General features: G+C 48.9%; 1 protein-coding gene across 1 annotated transcript in view; it reads left to right on the top strand.

The window, feature by feature from the left end:
• Positions 1–25,745, top strand: part of GARNL3 (GTPase activating Rap/RanGAP domain like 3) — a 141,549-nt gene that overhangs the window by 8,991 nt on the left and 106,813 nt on the right. Inside the window, exon 2 of the mRNA XM_029921076.1 lies at positions 7,958–8,128. Coding sequence (XP_029776936.1) covers positions 7,958–8,128 — 171 coding nt within the window. The remainder of the gene's footprint in view (positions 1–7,957; positions 8,129–25,745) is intronic.

Here is a 25,745-nt window from a genome sequence, read left to right as displayed (position 1 = left end):
TTGGTTTTTGGGGTTTTTTTGATGTTTTATTTATTTTTGATACAGAGAGAGGCAGAGCATGAGAGGGGGAGGGGCAGAGAGAGAAGGAGACACAGAACCGGAAGCAGGCTCCAGGCTCTGAGCTAGCTGTCAGCACAGAGCCCGACGCGGGGTTCGAACCCATGAACGTGATCTGACCTGAGCCGAAGCCGGAGGCTTAACCGACTGAGCCGCCCAGGCGCCCCTCGCTTTTGTTTTATAAAGTTGTTTATGTCCAATGGGACTGATCCAGCAAAGAGAAAAGATTTCAGTAGGGGGAGAGGGTGTTTTACTTGATAAAGAGAAAATTCACAGAGGATATAAGAGCTGCCTGCCCGGATTTGAAAGCGTGAAAAATGAAAAAGGAATCGGGCCCACCGCACTGTGTGTATGGCCCTGGGCTAGACCTCAAATCACAGCGGGTGCGAGGGACAGTAAAACAGGTCGGGCTCAGTACATGAAAGTGCCTTCCAGCACTCAGTCCACCCCATGCCAGCATGGCTTGCTTTGAGTTGCAGCCAAATTTGTATTACTGGAGATGTTAAAGCATCTATAGGTTAGACTAGTATTCCTCAAGTCTTTTGTGTTTCAGCACACTTGTGGATACACCAATTTTTGGTGGCACACTTGAAAGGACGCAAAGTGGTGATCCGCTGGCCAGGGACGGGCATAGCATAATCGTTACCCACTCCAACATGACCCGAGAAGCACCTGCAATTAGCGTGCTGTTCTTTTGCTCGTCCTTCAGCACCTCTTCGCTCTGGGAGCATTAATGCTTCGTGCTCTAAGCATGCTCTCTCTGATATTCAAAGGTAGAATTTCTACATATTCCGGAAAAGTCCATAGTCTCGTGCTGTTGCCACTGGAGGCTATACCCACCGTTGCCCCCGCACAGAAGAAAACCTCGCCCTGCTCTGTGCTCTGCACAAGGTCCCATGAACCGTTAAGCTCAAACTCCAACCTGACAAAACATCCCTCTCGGAGGCATCTCAGGCCAGTCGTTTGGGAGTCGGTTGCGGACAACAGAATTCGCCCTACCTGCGGTGAGCAGAATGAGATTTAAACTGTGACGCAGGGCAGTGAGTGCTTACAAAGGTGTTGGCAGGGCGGGTCGCAGACTCTAGTCTGATCCCACAGGAGCAGCTCCTAGGCCCCAGAACCACTGTGCGCTGCCCTGAGCAGGAAGCCTGCCATTTAGAACAAGAGGCTGACGGGTCAGGCAGCTGCCACCCCCTTAGCTAGCTGCAGAGCCGCACCACCAACTCTGCTTGATCCCAAAGCTGCCACTGAGGCTTCAGAAAGCTGTTGATTCAAGAAGCTGCCGAATCCAGAACCACGGCAGCTCTGCCATGATCTCCAAAAGCAAGATGGCACCCTGTATCCTCTTTCTGCATCGGCCAGGCTTTGTTCTGAATGAGAGGCTCTCGTGAGTGCATCTGATTTATGGAATCAAGTTCATCTGCAGAACTCTGAACTGCAACGAAGGGTAGGGCATTGACGTTCCCGCTTTCTAACTGTTGCGCACCGGACTGGGGCCAAAACGGGTACTGAGCAAGGCATTCCACGGAGTCCGCCACAAACAGCATCTTTCTTCAATCACAGGAAAAATAAATTAGACACACGGATCAAAAGTTAGTAGCAAGCCAGTGAAGGTTCCTGTAGGAGGTAAAAATGAGAAACCAGGCCTCGGATAGCTGGCTGAAGTAGATTTGCCGACTATCCCTGTCAGTGATTCTATAATTTTAGCACAAATGGAAGTGAGGACATGAGTTCCTGTCTTGCATCTTATGATGGGAGAGAAAAGTGTCTTTAGAGGGGCTGCCAGCCATTAGGCATTTTCCAGCGTCAGTGCCGTATATCAGGCCCGGATCGATGTTTCCCAGATGGATCGTCTTTGCTCCATGCACTTGTCACAAGGCTCACAAAGTAGCTGCCTGTCAGAGACACGCAAAGAACTAGAGCAGGTCCCACAGCGGTCTGTCTCAAGCCACCAGTGACTTCACTCAAGAAAGGCCAAAACAGACCGACACAGCCTCCCTCTTCCAAGCGAGGATTCCCCTTACGGTTCGCGTTCACACGGTCACCTGCTCATTCAGCAAGTAGCAAGTACTTCTGTGTGCCAGGCGCCAGGGGCACCCGTGAACACGACGGCCGGGGCTCCTGCTCTCATGGGGAGAACTCTAGTGGAGGGGGGTCCCAGCAAACAAATGCCCAGCATTTGGGGACAGAGGGACTCTGCCTTCCCGTGCCCCGAGCTCTGCTCCCTCCCTTGACCGCTGACCCATCTCAGACCCCAAAAGCTGACATTGATTTGAAGAGAGGCAAGACTGATGATTTGTGCTTGATTGAGGTGGTTTTCAGCCAATAATCAGAGCGAGGATTAATGCGAAAGATCAAGGACACAAGGGAGAGGGTGTGGCTCCCAGAAGGCGTCCTTCTGGGATGTCTGCGGAAGCTCTGTGATGAGTGCAGCCTGCACTGAGGGAGAGGTCGGCCGCTTCGAAGGTGCCAGAACTGAGACCTTGTTGCCTTTTATGTCGCTTTGCTGCCTTTGGGGGTCTGCCTCCCAGCATCGGAAAAAGCACTGGTGCCCCAGTGGGGTCCGTCCATGGTCTCTTTCCTGCTGCATCCCGGGGCCTAGCCAGACCTGGCCTCAGCCTCCGGCAGCTGCTGGTCCCCACCCGGGGTGCCTGGCTGAGTTCCGCTCAGTGGCTGCTGTCGCTTCCTCGCGGCCATCAGCAGAGAGCTCGCTGTGGAGCAGGTCACATGTCTCTTTACTCACATCCCTTAAGATGCACGACACTAACACTCAAGGCACACTGAGGGCTTGGGAGCTACAACTTGAGCGGGGAAAACTCTACACGTTTCATTTTACCTAGAGCCGTATGAAGACTGTCTGTTGTACTCTTTGATTTTTTGTTTTGTGAGAGTCCTTGTTTTTTATTTTTTTAATGTTTATTTATTTTTGAGAGACAGAGAGAGACAGAGTGCGAGTGGGGGAGGAGCAGAGAGAGAGGGAGACACAGAATCCAAAGCGGACTCCAGGCTCTGAGCTGTCAGCATAGAGCCTGACATGGGGCTCGAACTCACGGACCACAAGATCACGACCTGAGTTGAAGTCAGCACTCAACTGACTGAGCCACCCAGGCGCCCTGTTTCAGTTTTTTGAAAGAGAGTTTTTTTGTTTTGAGAGAGTTCTTGGGGTTTTTTTTGAGGGGGGTTGGTTTTGTTTTGATTTTTAGAAAACAAAGCTCTTACAGGTAGCATCCGATGCCCGCTAAAAAATCTTCTGGCGTATACTCTCCAGCTGCCTTTGGCAAACGTTGTTTTTTCAAAAGTCCTGTGCAGGTTTATTCCTGCCTGTTTGTTTCGGAACTGAAGCAGTTCTGTCCAGGTCTCGGTTTACCTTAATAACGTGGGCGGATTTACCTCAACTCCCTTCCCTGGCCGTCTGAGCAGCGGTGCGTCTTCTCTGTCAGAGATGGAGCTGGAGGTCCGGCCTCGACGCTCCTCATGCAGCAGGAAGGGGCCAGAGACCGTAGGAATGTGCCATCTGTCCTTCTGTGCTCCCCTTGGGCTCTTGCTCCCATCTGCCAGCCCCTGTGCCCGGGGGTGTGTGTGAGGTCATGGCAGGACCCACCTGGAATTTCCAGGGCAATCAGGCCCCACAAAGAGGGCCTGGGTCAGTGTCATGTCCCGTGACCCACGGCCCTTCTTGTGGTGGACTCATGTACTTTGGCTAGTATCTTTCACGAGGGTCAAACGGCTCCTGAGACGGACTTTTCCTCTCGCCTTTAGCCTTTCTTGAGATTAGGCCAGCCTTCTTATTAGCATGCTGGGGCAGTGGACACGAGGGAGAGAGAAGAGGAAACAGCTTCTTCCCAGTCTTGCCCAGGTCTCCAGGCCTCATTCCTCCAAAGCAGGTATTGTCAGGCCTTTGGAATGTTCTTGCTCACCTCCCCCACCTTACGTAAGATGGTAGAAGGTGGTGTTCGCTTTCAGATTTGTCCACACGTACTGTGTATAGCGGATCTTCAGAGCATGGAATTTGGCCATTCTCTTATTTCAGAAAGTTTCTTCTATATATTGGGTTATTTTTGCTTACTTCCACGGGTTCCAAGGAATTCTGTCAATGCACACTTACTCTGCCATCCTTCCAAGAAGTTCCTCAACCGCTAAATATATTAAAGAGCGAGACCATAAAGATAAAATGTCAGAGGAGATTAAGAGGAACATACGTTTTTTTAAAATTGGGAAGTTAAGCCTAAAAAAAGATAACAAATGAATAAAAGGATTAAAACGAACAGTGACGAGACAGAACTTGAACAGTTAGAAAATGAAGCTCAAGAAGTAGCTTGAAAGGTTAAAAAAAAAAAGCGAAACTCAAAGGGCAAAGTTATGGCAAACGTATACAATTAAATGGCAGGCAAAGTCTAAAAGAGCTAGCATTCAAGTATTTTTAAACAAACTTAAAGATTCAAGGGCTAGAGAATCACATGTTAAGACAATGAAATAATCGAAGCGTTTAGAGGTTAAAATAAACTAAAAGGTTGAATGGAAGCAATATATAAGGTTTATCTCATTCTGTCATATTCCATATTGAAGATGTGCCCTTAGGGGCACCTGACTGGCTCAGGGTGCAACTCTTGATCTCAGGGTTGTGAGTTCAAGCCCCACTTGGTGTGTAGACATTACTTAAATAAAACTAAAAAAAAAAAAAAAAAATAGCTGTACCTGTGGTGATTAACAGAGATGTCTAAGAGTATGTTGAGGTCGGAACAAAGTGCCAGAACATTGCGGGTCTCCGTATGTAAATGTCCCAGCAGGCTTTGCAGCTAGGTAGAGAGTGGAGCACTGCAGATCCACCACTCTGGCAGCCAGAAGTGGGAAGGGAGTCGAGGTGGGCATGTGGTGGGCACAGCCAGATACCCCCAGGTCCCCTCACCGTTTCTGGGCTCTCCTCCCCTCCCCTCTGTAATGCGCTGTGCCTCCGACATCCACACCGGCCTGGACTCTTCTCAGATGCGCTGCCCCCACTCCTCTGGAGCTGCTCTGTGCACTTGTGCAGGCTCCGCACACCTGGGGGTTCGCCCCTAACCGCGCCCGTGGCCGTCGGCAACTTGTCTCAGGCAGGACAGCTGAGGTGCTGTCCAAAATATCACGCGAGCCACATAGGTGATTTTACAGTTTCTGGTGGCCACATTAAGATTAGTTCTAGGATCATTAGAATCACGTAATCAATACAGAAGTTATTAACAAGATGTTCGAAATCCTTTTCTCTGAGTACTCACTCTTTGAAATCAGTGTGTATTTCATGCCTCCACATCTCACTTTGCCCACATTTCAGTTACTCAGTGGTCCCACGGGGCAAGTGGTGGCCACTTTGGACAGCCAGCTCACCCAACCTGAAGCTGTCCACGCAGAGGACTTTACCTGCAAAGGAAACCTCATGGGCTGGCCCTGCTTCCTCCACTCCTTTGTGGGCTTCTTGTAGGAGCGCTTTTTTTTTTTTTAAGTTTATTTTTATTGGGGCATCTGGGTGGCTTAGTCAGTTCAGCGTCCGACTTCGGCTCAGGTCATGATTTCATGGTTCATGAGTTCAAGTGCCGAGTTGTGCTCTGTGCCTATGGCTCAGAGCCTGGAGCCTGCTTCAGATAATGTATCTACCTCTCTCTCTGCCCCTCCCCCATTAATGCTCTGTCTCGCTCTCAAAAATAAACATTTAAAATTTAAAAAATTTAAGATTACTTACATTTATTTTGAGAAAGAGACCGTGAGCAAGGGAGGAGCAGAGAGAGGAGGAGACAGAGTCTCAAGCAGGCTCCACGCTGTCAGCACAGAGCCCGATGTGGGGCTTGAACTCCCGAACCGTGAGCTCACGACCTGAGCCTGAAATCAAGAGTCAGATGTTTAACCGACTGAGCCAGTCAGGTGCCCCTAGGAGCACAATCTTAATAAATTTTTTGCATATAAATATTTTACTTTTTTGTAATTTAAAAAATGTAGAGGGTTCAAAAGGAAAGAAAAATTGCATCTCTCACCCAGAAGCCCTGCTTCATGGTTTGTTTGTTGGTTAGGTTTTTTTTAAAATGCTTTTTATTTATTTTTGAGAGACAGAGAGAGACAGCACAAGCAGGGGAAGGTCAGAGAGAGAGGGAGATACAGAATCTGAAACAGGCTCCAGGCTCTGAGCTAGCTGTCAGCACAGAGCCTGATGCGGGGCTCAAACCCACGAATTGTGAGATCTGACCTGAGCCGAAGCCGGACGCTTAAGCACCCAGGCGCCCCTGTTGGTTAGTTTTTAAGGCAGCCATAAATTCTCGGGAGCCTGGGTTTCAGAAGACTTGGGGGGTGTCCCACTGAGTAAACAGTATCTGGTAACGTCCGAGAACCTTGCTTCTTGTTTGTTGAATGTGGAAGGCTTGAGCCTTTGATGTCTGTCTGGTTGGTGCCAAGAGAAATAGCCCAAAGCCATCCCAGGCTAAGAGGATCTGGAAGGCTGGCTCAGGTATGCAGCATGTGGACTCCCCAGGGCCAGGAAGCCACGCGGGGCGGGGGCGGGGGGGGGGGAAGCTGGGTCATCGCTCACAAAGGAGGATGCCAGGGGGACCTGGCAACGGTGGACTTTTTCTCTTTTTTAACACGCCTGCAGCCTCGCCGGTACCACTGTAGCAGCTTGCGAGTGGGCAGCGCCTGTCTGGCTCAACACAGCCAGGCTGCATAGACGCCCTTCTCTTGGCATCCAGCTCCGCGGCAGGATGGTGGTTCCGCGCGCACAGATGCCTCTTGCTCACCGCTGCCGGAGCCAGCCGGCCTTCTGTGCTCCGCCTTGTCACGGTCTTTATGGAGAAGGCATTAAGAAGAGTCGCTTTGGGCCAAAGTGTCATCTCAGATGGCTTCTTATTTCTCCTTTTGCATTTCCTGAGCAGTTGGTTTTTGTGTGCTTATTTGTCCCTGGAGGTGGGGGTGAGTGAAGAAGGCTGCTGATTGGCTCCAAAAACAATGCCAGTCAGGAGCAGAGATGCCTCCATTTCCCTAACAGAGCCATCCCTTCGGCCCGGACCGACCTTCCCCACCTTCCTCACTGTGTCGTCAAAGAAGGGAGCCAGACAGCTTGCAGGAACCCATTTCCCCATTTATTCTCGTGCTCAGCTTGGTTCAACAGGAGTCTACTGCTTATGTACTATATGGGCCTTTATTCTTGAAGCGGGGTCCTTTTCATCTACACAGTTGTTACTGAGATGGGCCCCTTTAGTGGCTTTTCTTGCATATTTTAACTGGAAAGGAGGAGAGAAGACCCCAGCACTCCTGGACGCACATAGTGAGGGTGGAGAGGTCCGTCCTCTTAGTGATTCTCCAGAAGCACTCTAGACAGAGCTTTCTCTTACTGACTGAAGGTGGCCTATTTCTTTTTTCTTTTTCAAAGCTTATTCTGAGAAAGAGCATGCGCACAAGTGGGACAGGGGCAAAGAGAGAGAATCCCAAGAGAAAACCAGCATAGGGCTCCATCCCATGAACCTCAAAATCATGACCCAAGGGAAAATCAAGAGTCAGATGCTTAACTGACCGAGCCCCCACCCCGCCTGGGCACACCAAATGTCGCCTCTTCTGAGTGAGTTGGTGACAGCTTGAGTGTTCACTGGTCCTTCTTTTACCTTAGACCCCACTGGCTCTTGACGCAGTGGATGGTTTCACTCAGAATGCCCGGGTCCTGGGGCGCACGCCTTCTTCTCCCATGGTGCACCCGGGCATCACCTCCATGCGGCAAGAGCGTGCTGCTTTCTTGGTAGAGTACCTGGGTCTTGCAAGTGCCTTGGCTTTACCCCCCTCCCCCGACTTCCCAATGGGACTGGCCTCTAGGTGAGCGTGTCAGAGCAGGCCAGTGACCTGCCCCCCCATTCCTCTTCTCTCAGTGCCTTCCCAACTGCTTCTGTTTCAGCTCAGCACTCCAGCCTCCAGGCCCACCGATGGACCCGCTGACCAAGGGGCCCTGCGGGAGTCAGATGGCACAGACTCTTCTATGGAAAGCCAAGTCCTCTCTCTCCTTTGGCATCCCGCCTCTTCAGATGTGGCCAACAAAAGACCCTGAAGTAGAGTCCCAGGTCAATCTGTAAGTAAGTAAAAGAAACATCATCTGTTCGGGCTCGGGCTCATGTTCTCGCTGATCCGAAATCCTTTAATGCACAGGAAGAAAATACTCTTTACCTTTTTTGGGGAGAACAGGCAGGGAGGGAAGAGTGGATGTTTGGTTGGGAGATTTCATTTCTATTCGTAGTGATGCCTTCCTAGAGTATTATTTGTTTACCCAGCACTGCTCACTGAGCACCCCCTCTGGCCAGGCCCTGTGTCAGGCGCGGGGAGCAAAACAGATTCAGTTCCTGTCTTCCGGGGATTTGCAGCTCCTGGACCAGATAGCCATTAGTCAGATAATCACACAGATAAATACTAACAAATGGTGACGAGCGCTATGACATGTGTTGCCTCGGTTCAACAGACAGTTACAGAATGGCTCCTGTGTGCCAGCTGCGTCCTGGGGATAAGGCCGTTTCCTTACCCTTTAATACGGGGCGGGGGACCCAATATTACTCGGAAATGATAGTAATAAGTATACTATAACTAATGTGTTAGTGGACTCGCATCCCAGAGGATGGTGACTGGGTTTTCCTGTTTACTCCTGAATCCCCAGGGCTTTGTTAGGATCTACCAAAAACACCTGCTGGATGGAGGAATAAGGGAATGGAGAAGAGAATAGACAGGGTGCTTGGTTCTCTAGGGGAGTCAGAGGCAACAAGGTGCAACCCCGTGATTGACTTACAAACAAACAATATGCCTCATCAGTTCAATATGACAAATATTTATCGATATGTACTATACCCAGGGCTTTTGTGAAAGCCCATTCCCATTCCCAGCCCGGGGCAGGGATCAGAACCGCCTGCGGCGGGTGAACACTTTGCCTGAGCCCCGCCCCAGAGGTCCTGACCCCGTGGCTCTGGAATAGGCGACAAAGGACTCTCCTTTCTCTGTCCGCGCTCTCAGAACTTACAGCCCACCCAGGGAGACAGACAAGTAGCCAACCATGTATGAAAGTGCTTTAGGAGTCCCTACTCTGCTGGGGCACAGGGAAGAAAAGGGGCAACAGTTGAGATCAGCCTGGCAGGATGAGGGCAGGAACGAGGGGAAAGTCCTCTCTGAACAGGGGGAACGACAGAGCCAAGGCTCAGCTCGTGAAAAGTGTGTTCCTGCAGTGTTGACAGGCGTCAAAGCAGTGGTTCTTAAGGCTGACTGCACATGAGAGTCAACCCCCAGGAGCTTTAAAACAAGGAAGCCTACGCCCGTTCCTCCACGATTCTGAGGTCTGGGGTAGGACACGAATACCAGCACTTTAGGAAGCTCTCCACGTGACTCCTATGCGGCAAAGGCTGACAAACGCTGCTTTTACAAACGTGCCTACAAGTAATGAAATAAATACAAAATAGTTACGAAGCAGCTTATGTGCCTAGCTAAGGGATCGGAACTTTATTTTATTTTATTAAAAACTTTTTTTTAATGTTTAAAAATTTTTGAGAGAGAAAGAGAGACCGAACACAAGCAGGGGAAGGGCATAGACAGAGAGGGAGACAGAGAATCTGAAACAGGCTCCAGGCTCTGAGCTGTCAGCACAGAGCCTGACGTGGGGCTGGAACTCGGGAACGGTGAGATCATGACCTGAGCCGAAGTAGGACACTTAACCGACTGAGCCACCCAGGCGCCACTGAACTTTATATCTTAGGCAATTGGGGAGGGAGCCTTTGATACGTTTTATGATCTTAAGAGATAATGCAGTGTAAAAAGTACAAGGTTCACACTGTTTAGAAAAATTCGTGATTGCTGGTTCCTTAGTGGATTCCTCAGGGAAACCAGGACAGGTGTGGAGTCACCACGGGCTCTTTAGGCCCCTTGAGAATATGAGAACTGAATCTGAAACTGAAATCTAAAATTTCAGTAAACAACAAATTATCAGAGCAAAATGATCCTGTTGCTGGCAAGACAGACCCTCCATCTCCTGAGGGTGCGACAGAGAGAGAAGGGCAGCTCACTGGCTTCCAGAGAGCTCAGGACAGAGCCCTGGTACCCAGGGGCACGCTCGGCTCTGCCTCTTCTCTAGACTACAAGCCCCACTGTGCTCTGCGTGCATGACATAAAGGGGTGGGGGGGCAAGACTGCAAGAGAGCCTATGAGACACAAGAGAAGCACCCACAGTTGGCACCTGGAGGGCCCTTTTAGTGAGTTCTATGGTTAAGGGTGGGACCAAGACCTGGTGATTGGCAGCCACAGTGCTGACCAGGCCGTAGCCAGGAGAGGGTGAACGTAGTCCCGTCAAGGACTGGACCCCAGACTCAGCGGCAGGACTGGAAACTGATCTACCAGGAACCAGATGTTGGGTTCTCTGGAAAACGGGCTAGAAAGATGTGTAAAGATGTGCCTTTAAGAACCGCTGCCTCTTCTGGGCCGCTCATTCATTCAACACGATTTATTGATGACCTGTGTACCGGGCACATGTGCAAAGATCCTCCCCTCCAAGTACTAACCAGGCCCGACCCTGCTTAGCTTCCGAGATCAGACGAGATAGAGCGCTTTCAGGGTGGTGTGGGCGTAGACAGGTGTGCAAACATCCTAAATGCGTTTTCTCCTATGGTCTTCATGAAAAACCCATGAGGTAGCTATTGTTAACTCCATTTTATAGATGAGGTAGCTGAGGCACGGAAGGTCTAAGAGACACGTCCGGGACACACAGCTTGTGACAAGGCAGGGATTTGAACGTAGGTTTGCCTAGTTCCAGTGCCCATCTCCTAGCCTCAGGGTGGTTAGCCATGCAGTCAGCAGCAAAGTATTTATGCAATGTCCCCGTGCACGGGCATCTTGATATATATGAATATATATGTATACATATTCCAGTAAAGAATACAGCAGTACCGTACTGGACTCCAATCTGGACGAATTCTGATGTCAGTTCACTGAGTAGCTGTGTTCTGTGCTGGGCCCTGTGCCAGGCACTGGGGATGCAAAGAGAGCCTTTCCTTCCAGATGCGGGGGCTGAGGAAAGTGCTCTTCCCTAGGGCAGTCCAAGGAGATCACCCAGTGGAGCCATGCTTGAAGGTGAGAACTTTGCCAGGCAGAGGTGGGAGAGGCCTTCCCAGACGAAGGTAATGACATGTGCAAAGTCCAGCAGCATTAAAGCGCTCTGGGTGTCCGGGGAACCGTGAACAGTCCCGCTTGGCCAGTGCTTCTTGAGGAGTGGCTGGCGGTGAGCCTGGGAAAATAGGTGGAAGCCTGCTTTCCCACTGGGGAGCAGCAAGGCCTCACCACACACCGAAACGTTTGGTCTTGAGCCCCTAAGACGGGTCATAGCGTGATCAGATCTGCCTGTGGGGAAAACAGCTGGCGTTGGTGGGCAGCTAGGCTGCAGTGGGAAAAGGCTGGTGGCGTGCAGCCCTGTCAGAGTGGCCAGGGAGGCTGACAGAAGAGTTTGAACGAGTGGCAGGAACCATGGGATTGATTCGAGCAATAGTGGAGAGGAAGATGAGAGGGGTATGTGCGGGGGTGCGGGGGGGAGTGAGTGGCCCTTCGAGTTTCGACTCAGGCCACTGAGTGATTGGTCTTGCCATTCAGACGAGGACCCTAAGATGATACAGTGCAAAATCCAAGCCAGAATAAGACAAAGGTCGTTAGGTAAGTGTCCTCAGTACCGAAGAGGGTGCAGGCACGTCTCTGAGGGCTGGAGGGACTTAGGACAGTCTTCTCAGAGAGTAACATGAAGTGGACCTTGAAAAAGGAGAACTTTCCTTCCTTCTCTTTTTCTGAAGTAGATTTTAATAAGTAGAGAACGGGGGGGATGATATTTTGGATGGCCAGATCTTGGTTTGCCTGTGTGGTACGGCAGTAAGAAGTCTGGAAAGTCAGACATTGTACTTAATCCCTGGGCCGTTGGGAGGCTCTGAGTGGTGTTTGACACACAAACGATGGCTAGAGCCCCACTTCGGCAAAGTTAATTTCGCAGCTACGGACAGCAGTGAGGCCAAGAGGCAGTTAAGAGATGGACTAGGATGTGTCTTCTTGGTTGTAAGTTACATAAATCCAACCCAAATTAGCCTCGGCCAGAAAAGGAGGACGTTTGGGTTCACGTAACCCAGCTGAGGAAAGGGACCGATCTGGCTTCAGGGATGGCTGGATCCAAGGCCTCAAATGCGGCCAAGTCGGTCCATCTCTCCGTTACTCCTTACATCCTCGTAATCCTTAGCTCTGGTTCTCTGTGCCTGTTGGCCCCATTGTCTCCTCCTGTCTGTGAGGTGTCGCCGCGCAGCAGGCAGTGTGGTCTCAGGCAGCACGCAACTTAAGAGGAAAGATCTTTCCCATTTGTCCAAAGAACCCTGGGGAAGGACTGTCATTGCCCAGTCTGGGCCACACGTCCATGCCCGGTTTTGTGGGTGATGAGTGTGCTACCAGGGAAGGCGAAGATAGTCCTTGTTTGCCCTCGTGAGCAGAGCAGGCTTGGAGGAGAAAGGGAGTGGTCTGCAGGTGGGAGAACAGGATTCACGTGGGTCACAGAGGCCAGTGGAGGGGTCTCAAGACACAGAGTGGTCTGCGACTGATCACAAAAATAACTTAGGAAGTTGTTTCAAAAATGTGGCTCATGGAACCCATTTAATTGGGATCCCTAGTACTGGGTGGCACTCAGGTGGCTGACTTAAGGTGTCAAATGCAACCAAAAATTTGCAGATGGAGCTGCAATCGGACAGCTGAATGTGATGATCAGGAAGCAGGGTGCACCTTTAAGAATAAAACAATTTCAGCCAGGAAGGGAGGGCAGGAGGCGGATCGCAAGACTCTGCCATCTCTTCTTCTCTGAACTCATAACCTTGTTTTAGGACTGTTACCAACCCTAAATGAGGAAAAATTTCCCCTAGACCTGGTTTAGCTCAGTACCTTAGGGGAAAACTAAGGAAAGCTATTAGAAAGATAGTTATTCAGGGCCATTCTGCCTTAAAAGGACCCCAGCCAGAAGAGGAGGGAAGGAAGTTTGAAGAGTTTTTAATCCCCTTTGAATTATCTGGTAATTCTCTTTTGCCATCAGATCTTCCTATGATTCATTACAGTATACCACCAAAAAGCTGGATTTCTTCTCATGTGTAATTCTAATTCCATCTCCCAAAAAGTGGTTTACTTTTTGATCTTTTGAGGAAAGTCACCATGTATTTGAGTTTGTTTTCAAGGCAGTATACAAATATTTTAGGCAGTTTTGTACTTAGACATTTTTAAAAAGGTCCATTTATTTATTTATTTTGAGAGAGCATGTGAGTGGGGGCGGGAGGGGGAGAGAATATGAATCCCAAGCAGGCTCTGTGCTGTCAGTGCAGAGCCTGACGTGGGACTCGATCCCATGAACCATGAGATCATGACCTGAGCTGAAACCCAGAGTGGGATACGTAACCAGCCATGTCACCGAGGCACCCCTGTATTTAGACATTTTTAAAACCGCTTCCAAACACCTTCAAGACTTAGTTTGTTCCTGAGTGAAGAGCCACGTAAATTTAAAACACAAGGCTAGAAAGTAGACTTCTTGGTTTGCTGTCTGGGGAAATTCTATTCCCCTGTCTTCGTGTTTCCATGGAGAGGCTTCGGCTCTGCTCGCGTGGAGGGAAGAGGTTGGACCACTAGCTTGTCCCTTCTTCGCTTCCCCCTCTCGCTTTGGGGATGTGGTTGCCCGCAGATCTTGTGTGTCATCTCCTCTCCTGTTTCCATTTGGAAAAGTGCACCTTAGTCCTCTAGAGGCAGGCATGCAGGCCCCTCTGCCTCAGTCTCCCCTGTTTGAGCTCACCATTCCAGGGACAGCAGTTCTGCCAGGCAGATGTCCCACAAGTGGCCTGTTCCAAGGCCTAAACTGCAGGGACGAGGGGTAATAGGAAACCATAGGGCTGGCAGGCTCAGCCACGTTTGCCAGTGAGACTCCGACAGTAAGGAAGTTGATATTTTGATTTCCATTTGCCCGACGCCTGTCACTCGTTCTAAACCGACTCCAAACACAGCTCTCTGGTTTACTGAAGAGCCCCCGCAGCTCCTACGATGGGGAGACAGGCAAGGATTGGTGTGGGTCTGGTTAGGAGATCGAGGGTCTGGTATGGCTGGCTCGCTCGCTTTTCCACTCTTGTTCCGCCCTGTCCTCGCAGAACGTGTAGCACATGGAAAGTGCTCACTAAATACTTGTTGGTGTTACATGAAGGGTGACAGCCGAGGTGTCAGCCAGGAGGCTTCTGTCTGCAGTGATGAGGGTCCGAGCTAAATAGGGAACGTGTAAATGGAGAGGAGAGGAGGGGCGAGGGACCGAGTGACGTTCTGGAAGTCCGTACGTGCCCACAGGTGCAAACTGGCACATACAAGCCTGTGCACCACGCAGTTAACAGCGGCGGACATCGGAAAACCAGTACCTCGGGAATTGGTTAAATAAAACCCGATGCATCCACTCAGCAGAATACTTTGTGGCTGTAAGACTGCGTACGGGAGCTTTTTTTTTGGTACTGATTTGGAAAGATCTCCAAGGTACATTAAATGAAAAACTAACAGAAAGAGTAGGATTGTATATGGCCTGCTACCATTTATATGGGGAAAAAAAGGGAGGAGGGAATATGTAGTTTTCTTTGTTGTAGGGCTAAGCGTCTCCGGGAGGTATGTGAGAAGAAATGGGGGGTTGGGGGGGCCAGAGAGAGAGAGGCTTAGGGGTAGTACGTGAAGGCACAGGAGCAGTGAGGTCCCCAGGGAGGGAGGTGGCCTGAATCGAAGAAGAATGTGGATCTTCACCATCCAGGCTAGGCGTGGAGTTGGCTGAGTTGCTGCTTTGTGATCGAAAAATCTTGGCTTTGCCCTGCCCAGGACATCCTGGCCCTTCCCCAGGGGGAACAGAGGCTGCGTGTGCCCTACTCACCACGGAGCTCACCATCCCCCTGGGGGAGTGACCGCTAAAAAGCAATCACCTTTTCTCAAGGAGGCTACGCCATTGCCAAGAACTGGATTCCTTTGACGATTCGAGTTTTCTGTTCTTTTAAAATGTATAGTCCTCAAGGGCCAGTAACCCATTTTTGGCGCTCACCTCATCTCAAAGTACTGGTACAGAGTGCTCTAAGGACACGCTATAAATAGTGACCAGGTAGTATTACTTTTTTTAATCGTTGGTTTTACGGAGCAAAAGGAGATAGTTTAGGCTGCCCTGCCCTAAATTCCCCAAGCTGACACTCATTTATTTTTATGAGGCCGGCTTTGGCCTTGGAAGCACTTGTTTGTACTTGGTTCGCCTGACATCTTCTGTAGTAATAATCGTTCTTATTAGAATGCTTGGCCTCCTACATTTCTGAAAGTTTGGTTTATCCATTACTTTGCTTTCTTTAAAGCTCTTTCTCACCTTTGGCTTCACAGTCTCATTTTCTTACACTATCTCAGAATCAGAGTAGCTTAGCGAAGTCAACATTTTAGAAAACCTTTCAAAAATATAGTCTGACCTCAAAAGCACAAAGTAAGCTGCTTTCCTTCTGCCACTCGGTCTGAACGTGCCTGCAGGAGAACGGAGCACAGGTAAAGCGTGGGGTGGATCTAAATTGGTCCAGAAAATCAGAAGGACACAGCACAGAGGTCATTTAAAATGTAGCCTGGGCCTCCCCGCACCCGCTCCTAGGTCATCTCCAGATAAAATGCAGTCAGTTCCACAGCATTTATTTCTATGCTTGAGACTAAGAATTCTTCACATGTGCGTTATTGGCTATGAAGGGGACCCAAATATGCCACCCCAAAATATGCTCCTTTGGCATAAAGATTATGTTGAGCTAAAGGCAATGGAGAAAAAATTGTCCTGCCCCCAGCTGCTTGAGAGCAGGACATAAATTTCCCTTCATTAAGGTGCCGCCTCTGTCCCCCCTGCCCAGAGGGAGAGAATAACCCTCATCACCAGAGACAGGGAAGGCACCAAGACCTGCATAAATGAGCTGTACTCGGTAATTTCTATTCTACCACTAGTTTTGCCCACGCATTTATTTTACATGATTTACCACTCCTAGACGCCTCAAAGCCTCCTTTGGTCTAGTCACTGCTCCACAATTTATTGCCCTCTCTTAAAAGCCCCTGAGTCTAACTGCTTCTTTGGGTTTTCTCCTCTGGGGAGACCTTGCGCACGTAAAATTGAAAAGCAGGCTTGTATGCCTTGTCTCCTGTTAGTCTATCTTTTTGTCTATTTGATTCATAGGCTTCCATTATGGAACCTAAGAGGGTAGAGGGAAAATTTTTTCCCCCCAGCAGCTATGTCCCTCAAGTGTGAAAATTTTGGATTATAACAAATGGTAGCTGTTACACAGAGATTTTCTTTTTCGTGTTGGTCTTCAGGCACACACACATCTTCCTAATGAGGGGTGTGGAATACAACCTCTGTTTATTCAAGTAGTGACTGTGCTCAAACTAGACTCCATGTTAAGTGCTTCTTCATGTACGTTTTGTCATAAATTTAACAGCCCTATGAAGAAGGTACTGTGGTTATTTGTATTTGTTGAATTAATTCATTAATCAAGCCCCATTTTACAGTTTGTAGAACTGAGGACTCATGAAGGAATCATCAAGCAGTGAATTAATGGTGGGCTAGACCGATCTAAGTAAATCTCAGGCAATGCTTATGCACATAGGATTTCTCTGTACATACAGATAGGTATTTTTTTAAGTTTGTTCATTTTTGACAGAGACAGAGATAGCATGAGTGGGGGAGGGGCAGTGAGAGCAAGAGCAAGAGCGAGAGCGAGAGCGAGAGCGAGAGAGAGAGAATATCCCAACCAGGCTCCATGCTGTCAGCACAGAGCCTGAGGCGGAGCTTGAACCCATGAAACCATGAGATCATGACCTGAGCCGAAACCAAGAATTGGATGCTTAAGCAACTGAGTCATCCCTGTGCCCTTATATAGATATGTATTTAAGTTTAGGGGTCAGGGTCTATATTTCCTCCATATGACATTTCTAAAGAATTTTTTGTGGGGCGCCTGGGTGGCCCAGTCGGTTAAGCTACTTTGGCTCAGGTCATGATCTCACAGTCCGTGGGTTTGAGCCCTGCATCGGGCTCTGTGCTGACAGCTCAGAGCCTGGAGCCTCTTTCAGATTCTGTGTCTCCCTCTCTCTCCGCCCCCGCCCTGCACCCCCCTGCGCACCCCCCCCCCGCTCACTCTCTGTCTCCCTCTCTCTCTCAAAAGAAAGACATACAAATTTTTTAAATAAAAAAGAATTTTTTGTGCTATAATTTACACGCAATAAATGGCAAGGACCTTAGTATAACAGTGGGATGAGTCTGGCACTTGCGCCCTGTCCACTTTTTAATGTTACCGCACCCGTCACTTGCACTTGGTTGTATTACCTGCTTATTGAAAGACAACAAGCACGAGGCATAGGAAATGTGAACTTCGTGAACTGACAGCTAGCGAATGAGGTCGCAGTCCTCGCATCGTGACGGCTCCTATAGTGTTTGCTTTGTTTGCTCATATCACTGGCATCTCTGAATTCATCTCTGAAATGAATTTTCTGATATTAACCTGAGGCGACACGTACACTATTTTCATGTCTGACTCAAAACAAATTTCCTGAACCTGCTGTCTGATGGAGCTCACTCGCAGCGGCGGCCGATGGTGGGACTGAGGACACACGGGGTGCTCTTCGGGCCCGGCCCGAGAGACGGTCCTGAGGCAGCCTGTGCTCTCCCTCCCCAGTCTAGCTCACCGTCTCCTCCCGTGTTACTCCTGGGCCCTAGAAAAAAAGCGAAACCCTAGCAGACATGAGGGCTCTCCTCAGATATTTGACAGGCTTGCCTATAGAAGTGATCTTGGGTTTTCTTTTCCAAATCCTTTTTAATGTTTTTATTTATTTTTGAGAGACAGAGAGAGCACAAGCAGGGGAGGGGCAAAGAGAGGAGACACAGAATCCGAAGTGGGCTCCAGGCTCATAGCTGTCAGCACAGAGCCCAATGGCAGGGCTTGAACTCATGAGCCATGAGATCATGCCTGAGCCGAAGTCAGACACTTAACCATCCACGTGCCTCATCTTAACCTGTTTTATATGGCCCCAAAGGGTGAACTGGCTTGTTTCCTTCCTTCCTTTCATTCATTCATTCATCATTCGACAAAACCCCAGTAAGAGCTGATTCTATGCCGACTATTATGGTAGGTGCTAAGGATTTTACACTGGGTGAAACCAAGGAAGACCCTACCAGTGTAAGGTTTATATTCTAGTGGGAGAGGCAGATATGAATCCAACCCCTTCTTTGGAATTTCTAGACTGGGAGCAAGGGGTGAATCAGGAAGAAGGAAGAGTTTAGAAAGAGCCTTCCATGTCCGAAGATGAGAAGCTAAGAAGGCGCTCATGAGCTGAAGGAAAAGGAAGAAAGGCAGAGTGTTTGAAGTACTGAGTTGGGGGGCGGGCAGACCCCACAGTGGCGGGGGGGTGTGGGGCGGGTGAGTAATGGTAAAGAAATTAAGGAAAAATGAAAGGGTGAAGATGTAGGACCAGCTCGGGGAAAATCAGATGTTATGGACATCATTTCACTTCAGAAGAGACCTATTTAAATAGCCAGAATGGAGGGCCTTGGGGCATACTGTGTTTGTGATCACTAATGGGTGTAAGCAGACACAAGTATGTGGTAGAGAATACACAATCACAAATGACAGGTTGGACCCCAGATGGTCCTTAAGTCTCTGGAGCTGGAAGTCTCTGGAAGCCTCTTCCATCCTTAGACCATATGATGAAGAGACAGGGAGACTGGCTAGGCTGTTGTAGGCATCTGGGTTTCAGACAATGAGGACCCGTCAGACAGAGGGACGAGGCTGGTGGTGGTGGTGGGAGGGGTCACGGTGACGTGAGAGGACTGACGGTTGATCCTGGGAGAGAGAAGTCAGCGGTGCTTCACTCCATAGCTTAGAGACTGTGAAAATAATCGAGCCCTGGAGGAAGTGAGAAACCACATTCTCGGATCATTTTCCCAAACCCTCACTGACCTGCTGGCGCTTCCGGGAGAAGTAGGAAAGGTAACCAAGCGCACATGAAGCCTCGGAAGTGTAAGTTTGGGACTTGTCCGTAGTACTGATGCCACAGGAATGGAGAAGTCCTCAAAGCACAGACTTTGGTGGGGCGGTGGGAGGAAAGACTGAGCCGGTGAAAGAGACAGAGATTAGATGGTTCCATGGGGTTCTGTAGAGACGCCTTCCGTTGGCATCCAGTGGGTAGAAAACGGGTCTGCCAGCATTCCTCAAAGTCGCCTTTGGAACTTATTTTGGTTGAAAAGACTGGCGCTCGGATCCTACCCCTGAAGATTCTGATCAAGGAGGTTTGAAGGGAGGACTACATATTCTATATATTTAGATGAATTTTTTTTTAATTTAAAAATTTTTTTTTTATTTTGAGAGACAGCACAGTTGGGGGAGGGGCAGAGAGAGAAGGAAAAAGAGAATTCCAAGCAGGCTCTAAGCTGCCAGTGCAGAGCCTGATGCGGGGCTCGATCTCACAAACCGTGAGATCATGACCTGAGCCAAAACCGAGGGTTGGACACTTAACCCACTGAGCCCCTCAGGCCCCCCTAGATGAAATTTTTTTAAAGAAAATCAAACCTTTTGCTGGGGACAATAGGAGACTGTCTTTTTTTTTAACTTTTTTTTTTTTTAATATAAAGGGTTTTTTATTTTGAGAGAGAGAGCACGCATGTGCAGGAGGGGCAGAGAGAGAGGGAGAGAGAGAGAATCCCTAGCAGGCTCCACATTGTCAGCACAGAGCTTGATGCAGGGCTTAAACCCACAAACTGACATCATGACCTGAGCCAAAATCAAGAGCCAGAACTTAGCCAACTAAGCTACCCAGGCGCCCCGACTAGAGACTATGATGTGTGGTAGTGAAGGATTTCTTAAGTCAGGAAAACAAAGACCAGAAAGGAACAGATTGAACATGTCTACAGTAGAATTTAAAAATTTTTTTTTTTAAATGTTTGTTCATTTTTGAGAAAGACAGAGACAGAGTGTGAGCAGGGGAGGGGCAAAGAGAGAGGAAGACACAGAATCAGAAACAGGCTCCAAGCTGTCAGCACACAGCTCGATGTGGGACTCAAACTCAGGAACCGCAAGGTCATGACCTGAGCCAAAGTCAGATACTTAATTGACTAAGCCACCCTTGTTTCTTTATTTTTGAGAGAGGGAATGCACGCAGGCGGGGGAGGGGAGAGAAAAGGATTCAAAGCGGGCCCTGTGCTTATGGTAGAGAGCCCAATGTGGGCTTGAACTCACAAGTCAGGAGATCACGACCTGAGCCGAAGTGGGACAATGCTTAACTGACTGAGCCACCTAGATGCCCCATAGAATTCTTAAATTTCTCCATGGTAAAAGATACCAGGAGCAAATTTTTGAAAGAAAAACCATTGTTTTTAATAAGGTATCTGTGATTTTTTTTTTTTTTTTGGCTAAAAAGGGTTGGTATTCAGAGCGTACAAATAATTCTTAGAAATCAATTAGGAAAAGACCTACAACCTACAGAAGGGGAGTGGACAAAGGATCAGAATATGCACATCCTAGGCACAGTAGCCCGGATGGCTAATAAGCAAAGGAGAAGATGTCCAGGCTCTTCCGTTACCAGGGGAGCGCAGACTGAAACCACACCTCTGTGAGCTGCCATTCCATGTCCTTCAGACTGGCCCAAACCCATTTCCGCCAACACCAGGTGTTAATGGGGATGCAGAGCGCCCACAACGCACACACTACAGTCGGGAGGGGAAATCGCTGCCCTCACTTTGGAAGGCAAGTTTGCAATATGCGGAAAAAATAAACAGGCTCTTCTGACCCAGCAGTTCCGCCTGCCGGGTGTGTGATCTAGGGACATGATTACCGTTGTCTTGACAGAGAGCTGTAGAAGGATGTTCATTACAGCGTTGCTTAGAAACTGAGCCGTCCTGGAGGAGGAGACTGGCAGACAATGGTACGTTAGTGCAGGAGGGCGCTGCCCAGCGGCGTGCGTGGATGATTAGAGCTGCGGGCATCAACGCGAGCAAACCTCCACATCAGATGGTTCAACCGGAAACATTAGTTGTAGGAAGACATACCCAGTGTGGTATTTATTTGTGTGAAATTTTAAAGCATACTGAATCATAGTGCACCTGTTTATGAGTAAGCACATAGGTAGTGCTAATATAAAAACAGGAGCCGGAAGTATAAATCAGATTATTTAGTGATTCTTTCAGGGGAAGGAGAGAAGGCAATAGGACCAAAGAGAGGGCCCCAGTGTTTTAAGTCTATCTAGAATGTTCATTATCTTATCTGGTTTTCTGTGTCTTGAAATATTTCATCATAAAACAAATTAGAGGGGAAAAAAATCCAGACAATCCTGAGAGACAGCCAAGTTTGAGAAGCAAGATCTAGAATCGGGGCTTCCCAGGCTTCAGTGTGTATATGCGTACTCAGGGCCTCTTGTTAAAATGCAGTCCCGTTTCCTTAGGCCTGGGGTAGGGTCTGAGAGTCTGCATTTCTAACTAGCTCTGGCCCAGGGACCACGCTATTGTGAGTCTCAAGCTTCAGAGTGACCTTCCCTAGGGTTCTTGCCACATAGGGGACTATTCAGAAGTCCCCCTCCCCCCACAGCATGCATCCCTTCAGGGCCTGGGTGCAGCCGGGGGCAGATCTGTGCGCCTCAGTGGAAACACTTTGAGGACCTGCCGAGACAGACCTTGGAGGGATTTCCCCAAAGAAGTAAAACCTGCAGGTGACCAGGGAAGTTTGCGGCAACATATGTTGTCTGTTGATTTTCTTTTCCTTTAAAAAAAAATGCGCTTAAAAAGTGTTTCTGTGTAACACTTGGTGATGGGACCTGTATAGGTCTCCTGTGGACAAGTGACACTCTCCGCTGGGAAGCCCTCCAGTCGTTGCCTTATCCGAAAGGAGGACTCCGGTCACTGAAGGGGGTGAGGGGAGTGAGCAGATGCACAGACATTCCACTTGCAGGAACCGTTTTGGAGGCGGTGGTTCCCAGCTTTCTGGGTGGCCAGTCTGGTGCCAAGGAGAGCACGACAGACCCTTCAGGCTTCTGCTTTGGGGCACCCGTACCCCAAGTTTGCATGTGCTTCTCATGAGAGCAAAACAAGAGGCTCTTTGACAATTTACTGTATTTGCTAGACCCACATGTGCCTTTCTTGCATGACAGTTTTGTTCCGCGAAGCCCTGTGTCCTTGAGCATTTCCCGCTGAACTGTAAGCGCTGTGAGGGCAGGGACCACGCGTCTCAGGTTTAACACCTGGCCCACTACTGGTATTTCATGGGTGCTCGGTAACCGTTTATTGAATAAGTGAAAGAATTTGACTAAGGTACAGTTGGGTGGTTTTTTTTAATTTTCTACAATTTATTTATTTGAGAGAGACAGACAGACAGACAAAGTGCGAGCAGGAGAGGGGCAGAGAGAGAGAGGGAGACACAGAATTCGAAGCAGGCTCCAGGCTCCCAGCTGTCAGCACAGAGCCCAATGCGGGGCTCGATCCACAAACCATGAGATCAAGACCCAAGCCCAAGTTGGATGCTTAACCGACTGAGCCACCCAGGCGCCCCTCAGATACAGTTTTTTTTTTTAAAGAAACTTTTTATTTTTGAGAGAATCATCGATTCATATGAAGTTGTAAGAAATAACACAGAGAGGGACCCCTGGCTGGCTTGGTCAGTAGAGCACATGACTCTCGATCTCAAGATCATGAGTTCAAGCCCCAAGCTGGGACTTAGGGGGGGAAAAAAGAAAGAAATAACAGAGAGAGATCTCATGTGCCCTTTACCCAGTTCCCCCCAAGGTAGCATCTTGTGTCACTGTTGTACAGTGTGTCACAACCAGAGAGTTGTCGTGGGTCCCGTCCACAGGTCCTAGATTTCCTGTTTCACACGCAGTTCTGTAACACAGGCGAGGTGCCGGAAGGCTTCATCACCGCAGGGTGCCGTGTAGCCCTGTACAACCACGCCCACCCCCTGTAACCTTGTCATTTCAGGAATGTTATATAAATGGAGCCACACATAATGTAACCTCTTAGGATTGGCTTTTTTCTATGTGCCATACTTCCCTGGAGATTTGTGCAAGTTGTCACATTTTCCAGGAGTTTGTCCCTTTAATACTGAGCAGTACTCTATGGGATGGAAATGCCATGGTTTGTTTAACCATTTGCCCTTTCAAGGACTTCTAGGATTTTCCCAGCTCGGCGCTCTTTCAGCAGAAAGCTGCTAGGAAACATTTGTGTACAGATTTTCGTGCCTCTCCATTCTCCTTCCTCCAGGATGAATGCCCAAGAGTGCGATTACTGGGTCATATGGGCAAACTGCTTGTTTAGTTTTATAAGTCCCTGCCAAACTGTTTTGCAAAGAGGCTCACCTCCCATCTGACATTCCCACCGCAGTGTGAGAGGGGTCCAGGCTCCCGTCCTCGCCAGCATTTGCTGTGGTTGCTGTGTATTTTTTTATTTAGAGGATTTTGGAGGCCCTGGCAGATATCATTACTGAGAGAAACCTTGCAGGGAATTGTCGTAGGACTTTACTAATAGTAGAGAAGCAGACAAATTCTGGGGACGTAGGTCTTTGTTGGAAGCTTAGTGGGTACACAGATACTATGGGAGGGATGTATTCCAGAATGTTGGAGAAAAGAGGATTTGAATGATAAAGGTGATGGGTGGCGGTGAAAGCAACATCAGATGCACGAGAGGTTGTCAGAATATCTAATTGGGGGGTGAGGAAGGGGAAGGAGAAGGAAGCAGGGACCCACCTGCGCTTAAGCAGAACAAAGGTGAGCAGACATTGTCATTTATTTATTCATGATTCATTTATTCAACAAATACATTCTGGGCAGCCTGCTATGAACCAGGCGCTCTGTAAGACGCACAGGGCATGGTGGTGACCAAGATAGGTAAGGTCTGTGGCCTTTAGAATAACGGACAGTATTTAGTGGCTACTGTGTCAGGTGGCGTGCTCTTACTACACCTGTGGAGACGGATATTATCCCAAGCCCATGCTATAGATGAGGAGAGAGGCTCAGAGAAGGGAAGTAACTTGCCTGAGGTCACAGAGCCAGTGTGCCAAAGAGATCCAAACCAGCACACGTGTCTGACCACCTTCTGGCTGGTGGAATTTGCTAAGGGTGCGGTAAACTTAAGATTCTGGTCCATGGAGCACATGGCGCCTGCATCCCCAGAGACACAATAGGGGAACAGGGTGCTGTCCGAAGCAAGAGTCAAGGGGTTCTGATTTCCAGGGCTCCTTACACTCTACAGACCTTCCTGCTAATTCCTCCTTCCTGGTATCTTAAATGTCTTCCAACAAGGACAGAATTCTTCCATTTCACCCCTGGAAATGAATGTATAATTGCATCTCTGCTTTTTCGGTGTCTCTTATCTTCAAGAGAGACAACTGGTCCCTTATGTTCAATAAAGCTGTCCTAGCTCCTGGGGTCAGGAAGCTCAGGCCCCCTCCAAGCCGAAATCTGTAGTCTGGCACATTTTTTAGCCTCTCTGCTCCTCAAATAGGGGAAATCTCTTCCACCTTCCTTTTACTCTCTGCTTATCAAGGGGGCTGAGACATTGTCCTGGAGCTCCTGACATTGAACTCTGCTGTCAGTAGGCTTCTGAAAAACTGCCTGTTGCTTTTCACAAATTCTCTGTGCCGAGCCAGGAAGAGCCCCCATCCTGGCTTTCACGCTTCCAGCAGGGCTAGAAAATGACTGAGGCCTGGATTGGCGGGGTCTGGCCTGTGGTCAGGGTGAATCCCTAATCTCCAGGTCAGTCGAGTAAGGACCTATATCATTGAGTGTCAGCTTCTTTTCTTTCCTTATTTAGTTTGACTCTTTGGAGGCGGTCATCCTGCCTTCCGAGAACCTGACTTCTATAACGGTAATTTTTCTAGTCTCTTTGTGGGGCTGGAAATCTGTGCTCCCAGCCCTGGCCCTATTTAGAGATGTGACATGAAGGTCCTCAGCTCCGTGCACGCTTGCAAAGCTGATCCAGCATCCTCACACATTAATTTCGCTAAAGCAGAGTTTATATTTAGAGCCCAGACCACATTGCATGGGAAGAACTTGAACTCTCTGGTTCTTTTTTGCACCTGCCTCAGGCTGGTGACATGTTCTTGGGTCCCAAGTATTTTGTAGGTGAGGTCACACTGCCAGGGCAGCCCTTTTAGGGAGGAGATGTCGTGCTGAGCTGTGATGCTGTACTTAGCCTGGCCCTGGGAGGCCTGGGGCCAAGCAGCCTCGTCTGCTGCGGGGTTTGGGGGAGGGGGTGGCGGATCTTATTTAAAATTCTTGAAAAAGCGCGTAATCATTTATGCTGAATGTTCCTTCCCAAGGCTCTAACAACTTAAGAGTTGATACGACTAATAATAATAAAGGGCAATAGTAATAGCTAACACTAATTGAGTAGTTTTTATGTGACAGGCCTTGTGCTTAAAATAAACTTTTATTTGTTCTAATTTGTTCTTTCTAATCCTGTTCAGTAGGCAATACTGTCAACCTCACTTTGTACAGGAGGAAAGTATTGCCCAGAGAGGCTAAGGACTTCTCTCTGTGACTAAAGCACCTTCCCCTAAGGACCGGATCACCCTGATCTCCAATTTGTAGAAAACCAACAAGGCCTTGAACTCCCTGATAAAAGTGCCGCAGAAGGGCTCACGGGTTTCCCAGGGATTCCAGAGTCA

Source organism: Suricata suricatta, chromosome 13 (genome assembly GCF_006229205.1).
Source record: "Suricata suricatta isolate VVHF042 chromosome 13, meerkat_22Aug2017_6uvM2_HiC, whole genome shotgun sequence".
Taxonomy (NCBI): Eukaryota; Metazoa; Chordata; class Mammalia; order Carnivora; family Herpestidae; genus Suricata; species Suricata suricatta.
This window is presented reverse-complemented; position numbering and strand designations above follow the sequence as displayed.